The sequence below is a fragment of the Synchiropus splendidus genome, chromosome 9 (genome assembly GCF_027744825.2).
Source record: "Synchiropus splendidus isolate RoL2022-P1 chromosome 9, RoL_Sspl_1.0, whole genome shotgun sequence".
In the NCBI taxonomy this organism is placed as follows: Eukaryota; Metazoa; Chordata; class Actinopteri; order Syngnathiformes; family Callionymidae; genus Synchiropus; species Synchiropus splendidus.
Genome location: NC_071342.1, coordinates 23,877,555 through 23,899,204, shown reverse-complemented (window position 1 = coordinate 23,899,204; position 21,650 = coordinate 23,877,555). Strand labels below are relative to the sequence as shown.

The 21,650-nt window shown below is 42.9% G+C and overlaps 1 protein-coding gene across 6 annotated transcripts in view; it reads right to left on the bottom strand.

Moving 5' to 3' along the window:
• ehbp1 (EH domain binding protein 1) overlaps nucleotides 1-21,650 on the bottom strand; it is a 122,880-nt gene that overhangs the window by 60,909 nt on the left and 40,321 nt on the right. For all 6 annotated transcript variants that reach the window (XM_053875733.1, XM_053875732.1, XM_053875736.1 and 3 more), the window contains 5 exons: nucleotides 12,488-12,666; nucleotides 11,379-11,427; nucleotides 3,506-4,297; nucleotides 2,315-2,356; nucleotides 2,013-2,159 (listed from right to left, as the gene is read on the bottom strand). In XM_053875733.1, the coding sequence (XP_053731708.1) occupies nucleotides 2,013-2,159; nucleotides 2,315-2,356; nucleotides 3,506-4,297; nucleotides 11,379-11,427; nucleotides 12,488-12,666 (1,209 nt within the window). The remainder of the gene's footprint in view (nucleotides 1-2,012; nucleotides 2,160-2,314; nucleotides 2,357-3,505; nucleotides 4,298-11,378; nucleotides 11,428-12,487; nucleotides 12,667-21,650) is intronic.

The following is a 21,650-nucleotide window of genomic DNA, read 5'->3' as shown; positions in this document are numbered from 1 at the left end:
GCCTCAATTACTCCTTTAAATGGGGCTGAAATATTCCTGTGGGGCGACCACTCACACCACCACGTTTAAAAATCATCATTTCAAGGACATTCTGAAAGGACTCCAACAGCAAAGCTTTCTAGAAAACAGCTGTTGTCTTTTAGATATTTAGGGCATTTCACTCATTTGACCAGGAAAACCTCATCCTCACAAGGTGTTTTCCACAGTTTGCTTCCTGCAGGAAACACTTGGAAATGACAGAAGGGCTGGACCCTGGTGCTCTCTCTTGGCAGCCGCTGGTCCATCACCGTGCCCCTCCACCCCTTGGCTTCAGCTGCATCATGTTCAGTGAAGCATGAGAGTTTCAAAACTGGCAATTTCACCTGTGTCCTTTCTAGTCTGGTATTCTCCGCTACAGCGACTTCTACTTCCTTTCCACTGTGAATGTACTTGGGCTGACAGGTGTTTGCCTTGCCGACGTTGACAATTGACAAGCTGGGCACATTTATAAAGGAGGCCAGCAAAATCTCCAAATAAGCCACTGTAACAAGTGCAATGAAGTCCATCCAAATTTGACCTGCTGTAGAAGCTGTTGAAGTCCTTGAGAAATCCAAAATGGAGGATGTGGTCTTTGTGCAGACTCACAGGCAACACGGTGTGTCTGAGCCGAGCGATGGACGTCGAGACACTTTGGACAGGGATTTTTGCATGGTGAGTGTGAACCAAAAATATAGGAAGAGATGTGCAACCCCAGTCAAACCGAAGCCTCTCCATCAGAGTCACTTGAATCAGTATTCTGACAATAAAACAAATGAATATTTCATTTTGAATATTTACAAAACAAAACCTCCATGCAAAGAACTTGCAATCGACTTGCTGAAGTGATAATTATCTCATTCCCATGGCCATAGACTCACGTAGTACGCAGCATCAACACAAACTCACATCACACTGATTCAGTCCAACAAGTGCAACTCTAGTAATGCAGAAGCGAGCACGACTTCCTGTCCAGGATTCTGACTTCTCTGATTGCTCGACATCTGGCATCAATAAATTATTTCACCTGTCTGATAAAATCTGGCTTGTCGAAGGATTGTAACTCAGTCAGTGTCTGCGCTGAGGAAGCTCAGGAAACCTAAACATTTTAATTTATGAACAGATGGTCAGATTGTTGCTGTACTTCAGGGTTACAAATGAGATTATACAAGTCAGTTGAATAAAAAAAAAAAAAAAAGAAAAAAAAACTTTGATGTTGTGATTCCTGACCAGGTGATTCAGCAGTCTACAAAACCAGCCCCGGCAAGGAAGCATTTTGGGCCCACCGTCTGCCAACTGATGAGACAAAAGTGATTAATTTTATCAGATATCTGAGGTCAAAGGGCCGGGATCCACTTAATTCAACTTAAATTACCAAGATAGAAAAGCCAGAGGCCCACTTTATGAAGTCGGGTTAGATCATTAAATGCATGTTCAACGTCAATTTAACTTGGTCAAAGAAAATACACGTGGAGGAGCATTAAACCATTAACCATTAAAAAACGTTTCACACTTCTGAATGCAGTTCATATAGATCTACAGTCATTTCTCTTTCACAACATTAGAATGACAAGCTTCATGTACACGTTCAACACTGCAATATCACCTTGATACTGATTAATGGTCAATCAGAAACGCTTGACTCCTGTGGACTGGTCACGTCCCGCATTTCCTAAACATCTCTCTGATGCAAGTAGATATGAATCAAAGTGACTGCCTTCAAAACTGCCATCTCCATGATCCACAGATCAAACTTCAGTGTCAAAAGAACCAGCTCACACAACAAGTCCCAGAGTGCACTGAGAAATACGAATCTTGGAATCAGAGATTTGGCACTCCTGTTCAGCAACATGTAATTACACTTGAAGTGAAGTACAATTACATCCTACATAAACACAGCAGACCCACTGCTGGTGTGTCCACTGCTGCTCGACCAGCCAAGTCACAAAACATGCATTTCCACGACGAAATCAACACACGGAGACAAGCACACTTACGTCAGCGGCACTGGTGCCCTGAGTTGTGGCAACAGATGCTGAATTGAGGGTGCTCTTGCTGCCGGCCTTGAGTGCAGCATCTTTCCTGGCCTGCTCCAGCAGAAGTCTGGCTCTCTCCTTCAGCTCCTCCTGACGCGACAGTATCTTCTGTGAGCACAAGATAGAGAGAGGCGTGGAACAAAGCGCTTCCCTGAATACAGTGCAATGACAACACAAATGGCATCACATTGGCATAAAGAAGAAGTCATTATTGAAAGCCTATATCTTTCATCAAAAAGCACATGTTATGAAACTGGACTCACTTTCTCAGCTGGGGGACTTGATAATGGAGGTGGGGCGGTGTCCTACAAGACAGAAAACAACATCTGAGACATAGACACATATATATAAAAACACCCCCAAACCTAGTACCATGATTTAACTCTGGCAAGATGAACAAGAGAAGAGAGAAGATAACAGTTCTCATCACAATCTGACTTGGGTAGAATCCAAAAACTGAAAGGTCTTTATTAGTGAGACCTGTCACAGTCTTCAACTCAATGAGCCAGTGAAGTGACCTAAAAGTCAAGCCTGAGCAATGCATTTAGAGTATGAGTAAACGTCATCGCTGTTCATTTTTTTGCCATCATGAAACAGAAAACGGCAGCCGATATTTTTCGGCAGTATGAGCTTTTCCACACCAGCTGTTTATAAAACAGCAAAAATGTTTATCCCATTCACCAAGCCATATCTAGTGTGGATGCAGACAAGGACGCATCCTGCCAGACAGATAACAGCTGATCAAAATCCAAGTGTCATAGCTGTCATAACCCCCCTTTACCTCTCCCCTACCTGCCCTGTGACCTTTCCCCATGTAAACAGGAAATGGCAATCTGGGATGAACTAATGCAGTCACCAATATATTCACTGTGTTTTTTTTCTGTGTATCTGAGTGCCTGCCCGTCTGTGTGAGAGACAAGATGAGGTGAGCTGTGCGCCAAGTGTCGCCACGCCTGAGCAGTCACAGCACCAACTGCCATCAACTGAAGGGATGAGGAATATAATGAAAAATATAATGAAATGTCAAAACAGGGGTTCTCCTTGGTGTCTTCTGTGGTCGCCTCATGTTAAAGGCCCAGTTGTGATGTGTCTGAACTTGGCGACAACATCTAATGCGGAGGAACAAATTTGGCAACGGTCATCTTTGCAGTGACAACAGGGATGTTTAAAGCTTAGCAAGAGTGAAACGAAATGGGAACAACATCGTCTAATGACAATTGTTGTGAAAGCTCCAGTCATAGAGGATGAGGAAAAAAAAAAACAGGCATTCTGACAGTCTGCATGTACACAAGGAACTAGAATAAACAGTTATTTTAAAGAAAAGCAGTTTGATGCTAAGTTGTTAAAATAATTAGTCAAAAGTCTTGGTCATTTGCTTCAGGAAAGTCTGAATGAAATGAAAAGAATTTCCCAGTATTATTGGCTGTTTGATTGAATAAAAGAAAATCACTTACCTGTTTCTTCACCTCTTTTGGGGACACGTGAGGCGGCGAGCTGGTCTCCGAGGAGGGTTCTGACTCTGAATGACGTAAGCTAGCTCTTTTCTTCTTGATGAGGTCTGCATCTCTGTTGTAGGAGAAACCCAGTTTGTGGTGAGGAGGGGAGGATGAGAAGGACGGCAAGCCCCTTTCGGATGGGGAACCCGGTACGAAACCCTTGCCCCGGTCCTGCTCCTCAACCTCTTCCTTCTCCTTTCTCTCCTTTTCGCTTGCTCGTTCTGTTTTTGATGGAAGGTCACCAAGGTCCACAGTGTTGGCTTTGAACAGGTTTCCTCTGTCATCTGATGACGTCACCCGTGTGGAGGATGCTGTGGAAGCAGCAGGGGTTGTGCGTGGTGAGGGGACTGGCGGTGAGGACAGCACAGATTCCTCTGTGTACAAGCTTGTCCCTCCATCGTTCACCTTCCAGTCAGACTCCATTACTGCTGTGGTGCCATTTTTTCCAATGGCCACACTGGAGTCAACTGGCGGGACGCTAGTATGTCGGTGCTGCACGTCGTTGAGCTCTGCATAGAACTTGTCCTGGCCGATGGAGGCATTTGTATCGGTTTCAAAGTCCCCGACTTTGTATTTGCTGCGACTGCTGTTGGCCTCGATTTGCACCACGTTGAGTTCTTCACCTGAGAAGTGGGCCCGGATCTGGTACAGGTAGGTCATCACGGTCAGCTTGTCGGGGATCGCCAACAGTACCATGTCTGACGGCTCCAGAAGACGAGAGATGCCCAAGCTTGCAAACCCATCATACGCCTGCCATGGAGGAGAAAAGAGATAGAAAATCAGGTGACACCAACAAAAATGTAGACCAACACAAGCACAAACACAACAAGTTTATTTACCACACTTTCCTGAGAAACAAAAACATGGCACTGGTATTGGTATATGGGAGACAGAGTAGCTCAGTAAGATGTATTGTTCTTGTTGGGGTCAAGAAAGTGCAAAGACAGTAGAGGGCATTAGGTTTATGTTCATGAGCCCTTTCACACATGGTCACCTCAACCCTTTTTTGGCTGTTTGGATGTCTGCAACCATATGAAGGAACTTGAGTTATATAGTGTAAATGCACCATATACACATGAATGATCTGCTAGTTTGGAAATGAACAAGAACAAGCATTTACAGATCTTGAGGAAGCAACAGTTTTCAAGACCAGGTTGACAACATAACAAAATTGTGAAGAAAAAAAAATGGTTCTATCGTAATATTTTAATGTGTGCAGCCCAAAACTCCTGAGGAAGGCTCCTGAGGCTCTAGTTTAGCTTCTAATCATTTTTTTTTACATTTTTCATGATAATCACATCTCATGTCCTCCACGCACCAGCAAACAAACTTAGTGTGATTTAAAAACTTATCATCAATGTGGGCGTGAGTCACACGTCTTAATTAGAAGAACCCCTGTTCCTCATATGTGACAGATTCCCTGACTCAGAAAAAAGGCAAGACATAATCTGCGAATACATATGCAAAACATTTATAGTCACTTTGTACCGAAAGGCATGTCCTTACAAAAACTCTAACGCAGACTCTGCTGTCTCCTCAGTTGTACATGAGCAAAATGTATGTGAATTCTAAATTCTTTTGTATCAGCAGGGGCAGATATGACGTTCTGGCTTGCAGAAAAGACCAGGACCAAATTGGATTTCAATGTGGCCAATCAAGGGCCACGCTGGAGTAACATGTAACTACACATGGACAAATGAATCAGCCTTCAATCGGTGATCAGAAAACCCATTTTTCAGTCAAGTGTAAAGGGGGTCTGTGTGTGAGACACCCATGCCACGAGTCCTGACAGGTCATGTCAGGGATGGCTGTCTCAGATAAGAGTTGCAGATATCCAGAGACAGAGAGTGTTTAATCCCAAAACGTGTGTGTGTGTGGGGGGGAGAGAGGTGTACGTATATCCTTATCACTTCCCTACATCAACCTGCCCACACACTCCGTCACGCGTGTAATTGGTCTGATTAGAGTCTGATGAGAAAATACAGGTTTGATTATCAAGCGACACACGGACGCCAATTCCCCATCACTAGATAGACTGAGACTGAGAGAGAGGAAGGGAAGCCATTATCGCAGCCAATGACAGGTAAATAAATAGATTAGCAGCACGTACATAAAGAGACACAACATTCATTCCACTTCCTGACAAGCGCGTACACGCACATGCACGCACGCACAGTCTCCTCATGAGGCATCATTACATGTATCTGTGCTTGATCGTGTTGGTCTAAAGTGTTGTGGCTGTCATTGATGTCCCTACAGACCACCACAAGTCTATCAATTTAGTTTCTGTCACAGTGCCTGACTAAACTGAATATTTTGTAAGTATCTCTACTGTAGTTTTGAGTACACTCCAAAGCTCTCTCAATCTTGGAATCACTGGAGACACCATTGGGCTACTCAGCCTCCAAACACAACATATCGTCTATAGCTCTCCTACTACAATGTTATTCTGCGGCATTAAAGCACCAAAATGAACATCAAAGATGTCAACGGTCATTTAGATGTTTTTTCGACTGTCAGGTTGTTACCCAAATATTATTTGAAGACACATTTATAGGAGTGCATCACTGAAAGTCACTGAGGAATCCATATTTTGTAACGTGATCCGTGGGTGGACCGTCCAACACAAACTCACAGATTCAAAGGGGTCTGAATGTAGTTGAAAATACCAATGACGCATCATAGTACAAGGTGTTAAGAACCCTAGAGAGGAGATGTCGCAGAAGCCATATTCAGATGCCCATCATGTGACCAGGCAGCGTACGATCCTTTTGATGAATCACACCACTGCAGTAATTAGGATTCCAGATGCTCAACATCTATGCCACATTTCCAGGTATAATGGAAGAGACTTTGGGTCCTACATGGCAGAGTTAGAAAGAAGCAGTCAACAATTGATGCACCTGCAGACCTTGCTCTCCAGCTGTGCCAGTGGGGCCAGCTTGTGCCAACATAGTGGGTATCAGACGGAAGTGACGCAAGCAAAGCAAAAAAAAACAAAAAAAACCCCAAAACAAAACAAGAAAGTGTGTAGTGTCTTCTTTCACACTTAATGTGTATTGTGCTACTCTACTGCTGTGAAAGGGTTTGAACAACCATACTGGGGGATACGTTTCAATGTGCAGGCAGAAATAAGTTTGGGGGGGGTGGCGCAAACACGTTTTCTCTCAAGCCTTTAAGTTCCCCCTGAAAAAAGGTCAAGACAGAATGCATGAAAAAAGAGAAGGTGAAAATGAGGAGTTAGAGTGCCTGATTGGGTTTCTAACATGCATTCACAGGAGCAAAGTGTGCTTGCATTGTTCCTCTCCTGCAGAGGGTGGACTTGAATGGAGAGCGGACAACCTTAGATCTGAACAGGAACAAAAGCCAAAAGGCGAGAACAAAGTGTGATGGTAAAGAGAGAGTCCTCGGGTCTTCTTCTCTCCTGCACACAAAAAATGCTCCCCACCGCATTGTCAAGAGTTCTAAGATGTAGATATACTGTCAAATGTATAGTGGAAAAATATGAAAAGATGCCACAAACAATGCAGCCAGACCTAACAAATCAAGCAGTTATTATTACAGCAGACACGACCACTAATGATAAAATGAACTTCTAAGACATTGACAGTTGGGTTTGTTCACATTCACAAACCATCAATTATTTTGCTAATTTCGTGTTTTTCATAAGCAAAGAGAAGAAATGTATCCGGTACAACATATATTTGTTGTACCAATATTTTATTTTGCCAGTTAGGAAAGTCTACTGAAGAGGTGTGTTCTTTTTAAGCTGCGAGGCAATTCAATCAGGGAAAAAAGGTTTGGGGCCAGTGAGCAGTCTGCATACTAAAACACCATAAAGAAGATGAAACATAGCCGTTAGAGTTTCAAGACTTGTTATATTCAAATATTCTCAGAAATGGCAAAAAACTGTAAACACAGACAGTTCTAGTAGGCTAGACCCTGAGGGAAAGTTTGTTTAACATAAATAAGGTCAAATAACTTAGCTATGCATAGAAACAAACAAAATATTTGGCTACTGTACTGTGGAAGGATCCGCTGGGCTAACTGGGAAGCTGAAGTTGAGCTTGATCATCAAGGTCAAATGGTAGAAAAGAAAGTGGTGGTTCACGCATCAGTAATGGCTGCTGCGTTGAAGGAAGCAATGTCCTTCCTTCAACAACTCAAAATCTCAAACAAGATGCTGTGGGATGATCCTGAGTAGCAAAGTCTCTCTGCCCCTTGAACCGGCCTATGGCTATGGGCCTGTTCACAGTGCACAATTATGGAGAGAAATATTTCATTTTGATTCATTATTAAAGCAAGAAGCAGACATCACTTGGGTGACTGGATGATGAATACACCACATTGTACAGAGGTCCTCTATTGGCAGCTGCTAAGAGCATTTTTTCATGTTAAACCGATCCAATAATGTGACTGTCTATCTGCAACACAGTGTTTAACGTAGGAGGCCAACAGAAGCTTCTCGGCAGGAAATCCATATTCAACTCGAACATGAATGGCAGGTTCCCATGTGTGCTGAGGCACCCAACACCCCAAAGACCAAACAGCAAATTAGGGACCTTTAACACTGTCACTAACATTATGTTTGGTGCCAGGTTTATCCTGAGTTAGACCAATTAATCCCGCCATTATGTCAATGAGTGAATCAAGGACAATCTTTTTCCCAACCCATTAAGATAGCATTGACAGCTTGGTCTGAGACGCTGTCATGCAGGGTGGACTCTCTGGACACACCTGTGGAAACCACACTGCAAGCAGAAGATGTGCTGCACCACTCCAGTTCTCCAACAGATGAAAAGAGTGAAGCAAATATCATCACTGAGTTAAGGGTTAGCTGGTCAGAAAAACTCTGACTCAGCTCTATTTCCATCCCCAAGACTGCAAATGAAAGAATTAATTGCTTGCTGAATCAATAGCAGTATTCCAAGCCAAACCTTGTGGGTTGTATGTAACACAACATCAACACAATTGGCGGACCCAACGGCAATATTCCACATGAAGCGTTGAATCTGCTCTAAATGCCAGAGCCAGCTGCCCCAGGCCCCTGTTTTCACCCCCCCACCACACACATTTTTTCTTTCCTCGTCTCCTTCTCAGTGACTGACAGGTATCTATCGTTGTCAATCAAATATCCCATCCCCCGCAACGCTGGTGCTCAGAGCGTTTGGCTCTGATGCTTGGTGCTGCACTATCAGATGTCCGGGCAGATGAGTTCTTCACGGCTTCATCACACACATAAACACAAACAAAAGCAAACACACGGGTGTCGCCGAGGCACAAGTTCTCAAATCGGTGACTCCACAAACCTGAACGTGCGAAATCAATCCACCAGTGCTGACGTACTGCTAGATAACAAAAACATTTCAGAGGCAGCAAACCTCCTAAATATTCACGTCTGTTCCCAGCCCCCTCCATTATTGATTGCTCTTATCTGTCATAATTCAGCACTGTCTGGGCTCCGAACAGATAGACTGAATGGAGGAGAGGGCACGTCGATCAAATCACCATGAAAAGCAGAGGATGGTGCAGTTTTCTACTAAAAAAGCAAGTAGCCACACACACGCATGCTGTGTGGACCAACTCCAACACATGAAGCATTTAACATAGAAGATTCACGTCTCTCGTACGGTACAACAATGTGACTAAAACACCTGAATATTTGGTTCTGGAATCACGTTTCAATCTGGGCATGACCAGAGAAACATGACATTCTTCTTAAGAATTGGCGCATGACTTTCACAAGAGGAAGTCACAAGTGGTTGCGGTGCAAAAGGTTGCCAAAGGTTTTCACTGTGATCCCAAGCTGGACATGTCCGGAACTAGGAGAAACCAGGCCCAGTCACTCAAAGCAAAGACTTTTTGAGACCATGAAACTATGAGAGATGCTGACATGACATTGAAGTTCACATGTTTCATATGACATCATACAGCATTTCTATTTGGATGCCTAAAGAGGGGCAGGGTCAGATGTGCTTCTACTTCAGCTGATGGGAACACTTGGTTCTGAATGTCTGCAAGTCACAGTGATTCTTGCCCAAAGAAATAAAGGGAAGCTGCTGGACCAGAACTACACAGTCAGGTCCAGAGCAGGAAGGCCAATTCAAGACCCAATTCATTCCCCTACTTCTGATGTTCACCAAGACGATGGCTTTGCCTTTTTCTCGACTGTAGCATCAGTACTCGCTTGCAGTAGCAGAATTTCCGTGTCAACCTTTCAGAGAATGCTTGTCGCAGCGCGGCCAGTGCAGAGCTGCCACTATTCTCCAGCTATCATCTTATACGGCATATTCCCACATTACTTCTATCTAACCAATTTCTTCAGGGCTACTTGAACACCTGGAGGGGGGAGTGGGGGAGTTAGCAGATATGGGATTGGGTCTCCAGCTCTCCCTCCACTGTGGTTATTGTCAACAGGGTAGCATTCATGCCTAACAGGGCCACCAGAGGTTATCGCTGAGCCAGAGTGTGTATGAGGAGAGGAAATCAAGCTGCAGGAACCTGACGCATATCATTCTGTGTACCCCTCAGGGCCGTCGAGGGCACCGGGGCGCTGGTGTGTCTGCAGGTGTGTGCATTTGGAAGCAATGCCGTTTGTGTTTATTTGCACTGCAGTGCGGTGCGGATGTGTTTTATTAGCCAGAGGTGAGAGAAGTTATAATTGCAGATTGAGTGATTTGACATGTTAAACAAAAAATATGACAAAAGGTAGACAGGTTTACACTGTAGCGCTGTGAAAGGGTTACGTTGTTCAGTTCAAAATAAGTTGATGATAAAGAAGGAGCTGCACAGAGTGAAGGAGCAAAAGCTTTCATTGAATTCTCCAGAGCGTTTCATCAAAACGCGATAGTGATATTCACTTTTCACGGCCAAGCATTTGACAAAAGGGCTATGAGGTGGCATCAGCAGTGAGAAAACAACCTGCTTGAAGCAGGAATGACTATGGATTTATGGGCTGGCAGCATCAACTGGAGGGCCATAAAGACAAAACTGAGGTAGGGAAGGGAAAGCTCACAGCAAACACAAAACAAATCCAAATGCTACAACACAACATTCAGCTGCAACATTACTACATAAACCACAAATGGAAGTCTTTGCAATATTTGTCTTTGGAAGTCTTTGGAAATATTTGCAGGTCCCCATAAACGTTAGAATTATTTGACAGTGTTTAAAATCTGAGTGTTAGCATAATTATAGCAGGAGTGGACGTACGTGCACATCAATTTTGATGTCAGAATCTGTCTGGTGGTTTCCATCTCCACCTCACTAAGAGGACACATGAGTGGCTTCTGCTTTGTGATTTATATTTTTTTCAGTTGAAACTCCAACAATTGCATTGAGCATCAGCCATTGTTGCTTCTTCTAAAACCGGAGCTTTGTACACGATGGCCATTTTGTATATTTTAAGTGGCGATAACTTATATCTAGCAAAGCAAAGCTACTATACGAGTGTAAGAGATTCGACGGGGGAAGGAAGTTAATTACACCACGGTCAGCAAAAGATGCTGGTATTGTGATCACACTACACCAAACACAAAGCTGCAAAGGCTGCCCAATAATCTCCCAGCAGGGTCCAGATACCATCTTCCCTCTGCTAGGTGACCAAGACAGCATTGGTCACATGCAGCCTCATCCACATATCCCAGCAGGGGGGAGTCTTATAAGTACTGCCATGGAAATCTGGCTGTGGTGTGAAAACATGAGTAAATCACCCACTTTCCTACCTCCTACTTCCTAAACCATGTACCATGGTGCATTTAGGGATTATTGGCCGGGTGAGCCTAAAGTTACAGTGAGGAAGGTGAGCGATGGGCGATGAAGTCACACTGACCTTTTTGTTGTTTTCTTTAATATCCTGAGGATTGAGTGACTTGTAGTCACTGGGAAAACAGAGGGTGAGGGAAGAGAGGGAGGAAGATGGGGGGAAGGAGAGAAACAATGGTTTAGATGGTTTCAGAAAAGTAAAGTGACATCAGAGAGCCATCTAACACACGGGCTTGGTTACAGTTATCACATCAACAATCGTTCTCTGGACAGTTTTTTCATAATCATAAACACTCAATGTTGTGGGTTCAGCGGCGGTTGGTTTGGTTCATCATTAATGGCCGGATATATTAAACTATGGTGAACAACGACAACCTGTTACATTCCCGGGACCAAATGCGGAGTGGCCTGCTTTAAAGGGATGCATATTAATACCGCACAGTCTCTTACTGTCTCCAAGTTCTGCCAGTTGAGGGCTGGATTAGTGGTGGAGACAATAACTTCAGGGTTGCCAGCAACATTTTTGCCCCTTAAGTTTGTCGCCAGCATAAAACAGTATTGTAACTGTATTTAAGAAGAGTAGGGTTTTTTTTATTACATAATCTATTGCAAAAACCATAATTCTCACTTTGTTTTTCTGTTTGTGTAAATGACCATCAATTTCAAAACAAATGATTTAGAAAACATTATGGTCACCGAGACTATGAAACTGAGGAACGAAAAATTTGATTTTTTTTTATTCCTTTCATAAACAGAGTTGCATGGTTAGCTCTGTGTAGCACAAACATCATCCCAGGAAACTAAATTCTGAAGTTCTGGTTTAACATCTTAATAAAAAAATGGCTTTGCAGAACAAGAAAACAAAATCTCGATCATATACTTACAGGTCACTGAATTTCTGTGAACCTACCAGCAATAACTCGGAGCCATTTGACAGGGCAGAGTCAAATATTTGAAGTACCAGTATTCTATTATCTAAGCAAATATTTACGTTTAAACGTTTAAATTATATAGACCATAGATTTGTGTATGTCGACACGGAAGTAATGGATGAACAACTGTGAAGCGGTCATGTAAAGCAAATGTGACACTGAGGTGCGAAAACAAACTCGGCACACAAGCACGTTTGATTTCATGAGTGTGATTGGTGCACCAGCACGTTCGTTTCCATCTTACATTGCATCAGGCCTGAAGTGGTGCAGCAGAGCGCAGAATGCCAAGCCGTTTCGCCAAGACGTGGTGAAGTTGGTGATTTTGACTCCGCGATAGTTCTTGGTGACCTCGCGACACCAGGCGAGGAGAGACTGGCTGGCGTTGGGTTTCCCCCCGAGAACCGGACTTGGTACCGGGCTGGGCTGAGGAGAGAAGAAACTGTGTCACCGGAATAATGATACAAGAAAGGAGGGGACAAGTAGAGTTGGGCCACAGCAGCAGTCCATTAACTCCTCACAGATTCTGCCAATGCTATGGCTAAAAGGTGAAATGGTGATGGGTCGCATTTCACCAAAGCAGATATCATCATGTTAGTGACTCGCAAGAGACTTGCATAGATCCCACAGAGGACCAGCAGAATCACAAAAACAGATGCTTAGTTGAATTCAGTCAGTAGACACAAACAAACCAGACAACAAAAGTCACGACTCCGATCCATGTTGACTTTCCCATCTAATGTCATGCTGTTAATCACAATGTTGACTGGCTTGCTGATTGATGACCGGTCAAAGTCACATCTTCACTTAACATGAACTCATTAAAGAGTGAATAAACAGACAGACATATGTTTACCACGGTCGGTTGTGATCCCTGTAACGAGTTTGCAGTGTTTTTCAAAGACACACAGAAGGGTTCCGGAGAAGAAGGCAGTTCTCTTCAGTTCAACCACCGCCGTCTCTGTGGCCCACTAGCCCCCTCTGTTGGCCATGTCATGCTACATACACCAAGAGGAATCAATTTTGAGTTCTCTTTTGGAATCAAGACAAAATTATGCCGAGTGTAAAAAATCTTTATAGTTGAACATGAACATTATCATAACTCAATGACAGAGTTATCGACAGTGGTTTAATGATCTAAAAGCCTCACATTTATGTGCCAACAATCCTGATCCACTTTGTTTTAAAGCCTAAATCAGTCCCGTCACTTATCAAATAACATTTACATGGATTATAGTGAGGCAAAACTGGACCTCCTTTGTCTCTCAGCACTACGCATCAGTCAGCCACATTGGATGAGGGAGCTAAATAGTTCCTACAAATTTTAATAATTTTTCCCTCTTATGAAAAGCCATTACCATCACTTTCATTTTTCATTGCCCAAGTGAAAATCAGGACGAGGATATATGGATAAAAACCAACCCTAATTGACGCCAGTCAGACACTCTATAGGATTTAAAAACCTTTATGTACACAGAGCATTGAGCATGTTCCTCTGAGGTGAGCAGGAGGGTCACTATTCCCACTACAGAAGCATCACAGGAAGAAGATACAACTTCTCAAGATGGTCAGGGTAAAATTAAATATAAAAAACATAAAAAAATAAAAAAGCAGTAGTTTTACAGATTCTTGGGAGAAGAATTCTATCGATTTTTGTTTGGTTCAATTCTAAAATATTACAAAAAAATGTAACAGAAAAATATGTGTGATGAGTTTATCACTGGTGTCACAAGGAGTAGTACCCACTGATCCAAATATTAAAGACATTACGGTAATCTGTGGTGTTTCTTGATCTTCAATTGTCGTTTTTTTAACCTGTGACCACGAAGCCTGGAGGCTGCCGAGATGCCACAAGGGCCAAGATGAAAGAGACTGGAGGCCAGTGCTCTTAGCGACTGGTAACCTTTGTAGCAACCCGCGTGTGAGTGTGTGCATGCTTGTGTGAGTCATGCAAGTCCCTGCAGCAGTCAGTCAGAGACGGTAGCCGAAGCCCGAGGGGCGGACACTTGACATTTCCGGCTCATCTTTAAAAGAGGGCCTTAACCTTTCCCAGCAGCTTCTCAAGACACGTTTTCAGAGACCTAGTCAGAGTTTTTGCAGCTTCCCAACAAACATTCAGACTATATTCGGAGGATCAAGCTGGAAACAAAGGCACAAGTGACTTGAGCTGGTCCGTCACAACGCTGTTAGCTGACTAAATCAAACTCGTTTCTCCTGGTTTCAGGGAGAAATGTGTGTGTACATGTGTGTGCACGTGTACGCCAGCATGCATGTGTTTTCAGCGGCCTTCCTCCAGGCCTTCCATTTATTCCTTTTCAAGTGATCGAGGAAAGTAGCGGTCTAATTTGAGCACTCTAATTACCTGGGATTAGACACCAGGTGCTATTAAAGCAATTAGACACACAGCACACTCCAGAGTGGTCGACCCTCGCCTGTGGAAAACACACACTTAGACACACACCAGCAGACCACGAGATCAATAATCAACACACAGGTGTCACAGTCAAAAGAGACCATTCCTAAAGCAGCAAATCAGAGAGCCGCTTCTCTAAAAAATGCAGGGGCCTTTTAGCCATGCTGGAGTGAAGTAAAACTTGTATTTCAAACTGAAACAATCAAGAAATATAAAGCAAATTGTGAACATCTCAGATGCATCTATTACCACAGGGATGGGCGGGGACGTTCTTTGTTGAAAAATGGTGTCCATAAATTTGTACCTAAAATAAGTAAAAAGGTAACTTCCTCAAATATTTTAAAAGAATTTCAGTCCCTGAATTAAAACCATTTGTTCCATGGACCCACCAACAAAGTTAATCCTCAGGCAGACTGTCAGACGATCGAACATGGAATGAAAAATCATATTTCCAGGGCACATTTCATTAAGATACAAACAAGAAATTTTCTTGAGAAAAAATAAAACGCAGGCTGATTAAAATGGCTGTTCCTTTTGGCCGAAGGGGAGTGTGCATGGAAGCAGTATGTATTAGGTGTGTGTTTGCGTTTTATCTTTCTGTGTGAATGTCACAGGATGTGTGTGAGTGTGTGTGTGTGAGTGTGTGATACTGACACAGTGGCGAAGCTAGCTCAGCTCCAGGGAAGGATTAGCACAGAGCATCGCCTCAGCCCATAAACATTCCACATTAGAAAAATGAAAATACAGCCTTCATTACTATCAGTGGCACATAACCCCACCTTTTCTGCGACTACTGTGCATTGTCCTCACAGGTCGAGAAGTACAAGACAGGGGATTCTATTACAACCTCACATATGACGCAGCAGAAAGAGAAACACTGCACAGTGACAAGGTTGGCAGGTAAAGATGAGAGAAATTGTCAATATAATATCACAATGATACAATATATTACGCACCAATTTTGGGCAGGATACAACAATCCTATTCAAAAAGTAAAATTCCATCTTAAATATTGGACAAAATCATCAAGCCTAAACAAAGATTTGACCTGCTTCAGTAGAAATAATATGAATAATCTAAAAAAAACATTAATGAATAAGTCAAATGAGAGAGGAAAAACTTTTGAGAATCCAGTGGACATAAAAGTTACATTACATCATTCATTTCACGTTTTAAGTGGGCGGGCACAAGCCATCCGTCTTTCTAAAAGTCACACCAAATGAAAGTGAAATTCTCAAAGTGGCAGCTTTGTCTCTCACTTCAGGGCAAACACGCTCCAATGGAAAGTTAACTGGCCGCAGCCCGATGACATAAACCCACAACTCTGTGGAAAGAAGAGCGCGTCCATGTCTTAGCAATCTCACTTTCATGCCTTCAAACAAGTGTCAAAGAGTGTCACATTTGAGGAGGTGTCGAATCTCCTACTCTTTAAAACTTATAATCCGCTCAAGAAGCCTTCAGCAATACGGCTAGACAAGTATTGCTGAGTGTGCAGAAATGGCAAGTGGGGAGAGTGACTTTTGTTTTCAGACGCTGCAGACTGGCGACATTTGTTGCCAGCTTCATTAGGAGGTTACAAACATTCCTCAATGTGCTCAGAACAGCAACAACACAAATCAACTTATTTATCGCTTCAGTTGTTCACAAGTCCCTTCATTTCACGTGACAGAAGTTTGGTGGCCCAACTGTGCTAATGCTTGTCAAAAATGAAATCCACAGAGGTGAAAAACACAGTTTTGGTCTTTAACAGCACCCAAGATCAAAATCCCACATTTTAAGATGGACAAACCTGAAGGTATGATTCATCTCTGCATTTATTTAACCAATAACCATGATTTTGGAGACAAATTAATTTCAAATGAAATGTAAATGTGATAATATAAGAACATATTTTCAATCAATTTATATCTGCAGAGAGTATATGAAATTCAGAAACACTTCAACATGATTGATACCACTATCACATTTTATACAGGGGGTTTTAGGCAGTATTGTAACTCACAGGCTATCAGCTTGGCAATTATGTTTTATTCATTATTGTATGGTTTTATGAGTAATTTAGGTGGTGCCTTCTTCATCTTTGCCCAAAGCCAAGGCAGCCTCTTCCTTGTATAGCACTCAAATACTAATCTTAAAGGGCCATTCACTGAGCCAGGTGAGGTGACCAGGTGACATGCCTCTTTTGCACAAACAAACTGAGATAAATCTAAACTAAACTAATGCATATATTGACAACAGCAAACTTTCACTCCCGGACTCAGTTTTTCTACCAAATGTTGAGAGAACTGTCCAGGCGTTTGGTCTAGTCTGGTTGGCACAGAGGTGGTCACTGACAATGGCAGCATAGTTTTGACTGAGTCTCAGACTACAATATAACAATTAGCAAACATTAAAATTTAATGACCCTTCAAATCAACTTTCTCCACAGCACACAAACACTAATAAAAAATGAAACTGACTGATGGCAAACTAACACAAGACTTGTACATGTTAGTGAAAACCATAGAGGATGAGGTTGATACATTCAAGTGGCCGTCCGTCCTGCTGGTAAAAGGCTCTTACTTGAATGGCTGCACTCCACGCACCGACGTGTGCTCTAACTATACTGTACCTCCAACCAAAATCAGCTATTTGTTTAATCTGGCCTTTATATTTCTAACAACTTCTCATTAGAACAAAACAAAGTGGCAGACAATAAAACGATCACCTCACGTCATCTTACCCATGAAATTATGCTTCGGATTTCAAACTGTCTGCATGAGAGCGGAGAGGAGGAAGCAAAGTCCAATCAAAAGTTCAATTATGTAAATGGAGATGTGGAGTGGATGGAACAATAGGGGAAGACGGAGTGCGGGACAAAAGGCAGGAACAGGAGAGGAGAGAGAACGTAGCGTGAAAAAATACACATTAACATACAAAAGGAAATATCGCATTACTGTTGTAATCACAGCGGGGAGGGGCTGATTCCCAAAGAGAGCCATTTGTGAATATGTGCGTGTGCGTATGTGACTGTGCATGTAGACACTGTTTAGTTAAATCAACCATCATTTCATGTGTGTAAGCAGGCAGAGAAAAGTGATAACCCTCCACACCTGAGAGGGCACAGCTTCAATAGGTGAAAGAAGCAGCTGCTTCAGCGAGGCCATTCTCTGCTCCACGCAAGAACTGCACTTGACAGTAACGCGAGTATTCACACTCATTCAAACTGAATTGAATAACTTCAAATGTCTTATTTGGGAACAAACCTGGCACATTCAGTGAAATCAATCGAATCGTATGCTTCCAAGAAACACATCGACTAAGCTGCACATTGCCTTCGATATCTACATCTGTAGCGTGTTCTCACTTCCTGCTCATCTTCCTACACATTTCCCCAACTCAACATTTCCTTACCTCTCCGTACCTAACTTAACATTCACCTCCTTTGAAAAGCCACCCATGAAACTAAACACATTACCAACCTACCCAGTCAATGCCTCACTAGCTTACAGTTGAGTCTCGACCAGCACTTCCCACTTGCATCCATCTCAAGCTGCCCACACAAAAACTGACATACATAAATGCAAAATTCTAATCCTATCTGTTGTTTTGTAAATGGCAAAACAAGAATATATGTCAAATACATGGTAGACCAAGTGTGTTATTCAACTGGAAGATGTTCCCCATTCAACAGTGAACCTGCGGGCCAAGACAGAGGGCCTGTGGGCTGTTGGCTGCTGAGATGTAAAATAGAAGTAAAAAGCAGAGAAAACAGTTCCTTTCCCAGAATCACTTCCAAGGCTCACTGAGCTCCAAAGGCATAACCATGCAAAGCAGTGAAAGCACAGGACATGCATCGCACTGAAAATGAAATAAAAACCCATTCAGCGCTATAAAATGAAGAAAAAAAAAATCACTATAGAAGAAACAGTTTGGGGGAGGTGGCAGACAAAGAGGCGGCGGTGCCAGCTTGCAGTGTGGCTGCTTGCTTAACCATCTAACGTGAAACAGAGGGCCATAATGCGGTGTAAGCGCTGGCTTTAGCTTGTCATGGAAACAGCAGTAGCATTACTCACACTCACGCCTCTGCAAATTAGCTTTGGTTGCGGGGGGAGAAAAGATGTGTTGCCTGGTGGGTTCCAGACTAGTGAGGATATTTTGCATTTATATGCAGAAAGGTGGTTTCATTCTGGGGGGTCAATTTGGGTTGCGTTGGTACAAACACAAAAAACAAACGGAATTAACCTAAACCTGCATTTACATTAATTTACAGACCAGATGGAGGACGTATTAAGAAGTCAACCTCCACTCCAACACAACGACGACAAAAACAACACAACAAAGAGCAGAAGACATTCAGAAGATCTTTTTTTACGACCACAAAAATAACTTTGGCACAACTCTTGAACCACTTCAATATGTTAAGCACCCAACAGAAACTCACCTATCTGGGATCTCGTTCTTACCGTCATGACCCATAGCTCATGTCCATGGGTGAGGGTGGGGATGAAGATCGATAGGTAAATAGAGAGCTTTGCCTTATATGCAACACTGCAGTAGAGCGACTGCAATACTTTGTCCACTGAAATATAAAAAATGATCATGTACCTTTTTGGCCAGGCAGTATAAGACAAGCATCTGTCATCAAATCTCACCGACGAGGACAATGTGCCGTCCAAACTAATCCATATGCATGAAATGAATGAAACAAAGAAGACCACAATAGACTCAATCCTTCCACAATAAATAAGCTTGGGACTAAGGAGAAGAAGGATCAAGGAGGAAGGTGTCTCATAAATCTATACGCCCATTAATCTGCTTTAACTGCCATCTTCAACAAACAAATTAGAGATGCAATGGATTCAGAGATCAGCTTTTCCGATAGCGCAGCCATTTATCAATTAATCTAAGCGTGGGCAGAGAAAACTCATTAAGGAGGCCACTTTAGGAATTATGCTCCTCAGGTAAGGATGTAGACAACGCGTGTGTGTGTGTGTGTGTTCGGGGTATTACAGACTTGACACAGCAGTTGCACTCGGCCTCACCGCAGACTGCCATTGTCCAGCTCAGGGTGGGCTTCAAAAACGATGAGAGGAATGATAGCACAGCCAATTAAAATGAACATAATTACAAAGTCACCTCTTTAGAATCCTGATCAGAATACACATGCATCAACACACACAAACTGACGCGTACGGCCGTAGGAATACTCCTTGCGCACACACAATGAGGGATGGAGGTGATAAAAGATTCCAAATAAGAAGAAGCAAGAGTCTGACTCTGTCAGGTCACCTTGAAAATAGACATGTTGGTTGTGCATGACACTATGATCGCTTTGCATCCAAGTCTTTTTTTTCCCCTTTCCTTTATACTATTTGGTCAGTTTTATCTGATTCATTCAACAGTTTTTAAATCTGATTTAGGCATTCCAAGTGTCAAGGGGCAACTCACAAAAAGGAAAACAGCAATATAGCAGCACTTGCTCCTAATTTTGAGAAAGGTGGCACAAGCTATCTACAACTATCTCGGAACACTGCAGCACAGGCCCTCATTCTCACTCACATCTCACACACCTGCAATTTAACTTCCCCAGAAAGCTCAGTGAGCAGAGCCGGTGACGTAACCAAAACTTCAAAATCCAAAGCTGCCTCCACTAGGCCGCTCACCAGCTTGACTCAGGGATTTTATGTGGGATGCACACCACACCAATAGCAAGACGACTGATTGCTGAAGCCCTGTTTGAGTATAGTATCAATTATTTGATCAATCACTTTGACAGGTTCATGCTGGTCACTAATGATGTCTGACAAGAGTTAATAACTCTTTTTATGAGTGGCAGCTGCAGTTGTGCTTATACATAACAATGGGAGTATTATTCCATGTGAAATGGTAATTTATTGTTGGAGAAAGGTTGACTTAAATTCAGCAATTACAGGCACCAAATGACAAAAGTGGCAGGATCCTGGGCAAGATTCTGTTCTACTCAGGTACAGTCCGAGAAACATGATTGTTCTGTAGCCAACAGCACTGCAGCTGGAGATGCAGAGGCAAAAGGCCACATCTGAAACCTTGTTATTTCTACACAGAAAAGCTTGTTACCTCACCATGTACATATGACTACGCATTCCTACACACGCAAACTCAATTAAGACATGGACATGATTTGCTAGGGAGGACCACAGTAGATTGCTTTTGCAATTAACAAAGGCACTTTGGAATTCCTTTTAAATGAAGAGTATAATTCAATTAACTACCAGTGGAGCGACCACTTAATTATGACTGCAGAAAGGTACGGCAGTTTCAAGTGGGTGCAGTTTTTTTCCCTCTCAAGAATGTGTGGGGGGTCTAAGAATTTCAGAGGGTCCAAAGAGTTTTAAAGAGCAAAGACTTATCTCTTCAACCAAAGCCCCCTTAAACTTCACCTCAAACCCTGGATACTCCTGGGTTTAAACCCACACGCACCTGGAGGACTGACGCAGATTAAGACCAGATTAAGATAAAGTTACTCCTTCTTCGGCCGCTATGTCATTCAAACCCCTGGCCTCGGTGGCCACTGGATAGAAGTGCACAGAAGACAAAAAAGGTTTTGCTTCTTTCTCATATACACATGCACACAAAAGGCTTTCTGGCCATCCTCATAAGCCCTATTAGTCTGCTATAGAGCCTCTCATAGCAGACATCAATCATGGAGGGATTAGCCAATTCCCTCTCGAAACGAGTGGCAAGGGAAACTTCCCTTCAACTCAAAAGCAGGTCTCCCTCATTCAGAGATTACGCAGCGATTTGTTTTCATTTTGCTCCATCTTCATCATTTTCTGTTTGACTTGCTTTTCATTTTCCTGCCTTCCTCTGCACCTCCCTCGTTCTCTCCTGCTTGCAGCTTGTGAGGTAATCCTTGGCAGATAAAACTAAGGAGGACTTACCAAAGGCAGATTACAAGCAGCGCTTTGCGGAAGGCCCTTTTACATCAGTCGGCACGAGCATAGAGGAGAGCAAGCTCTTTGCAGCGCTTAACTTG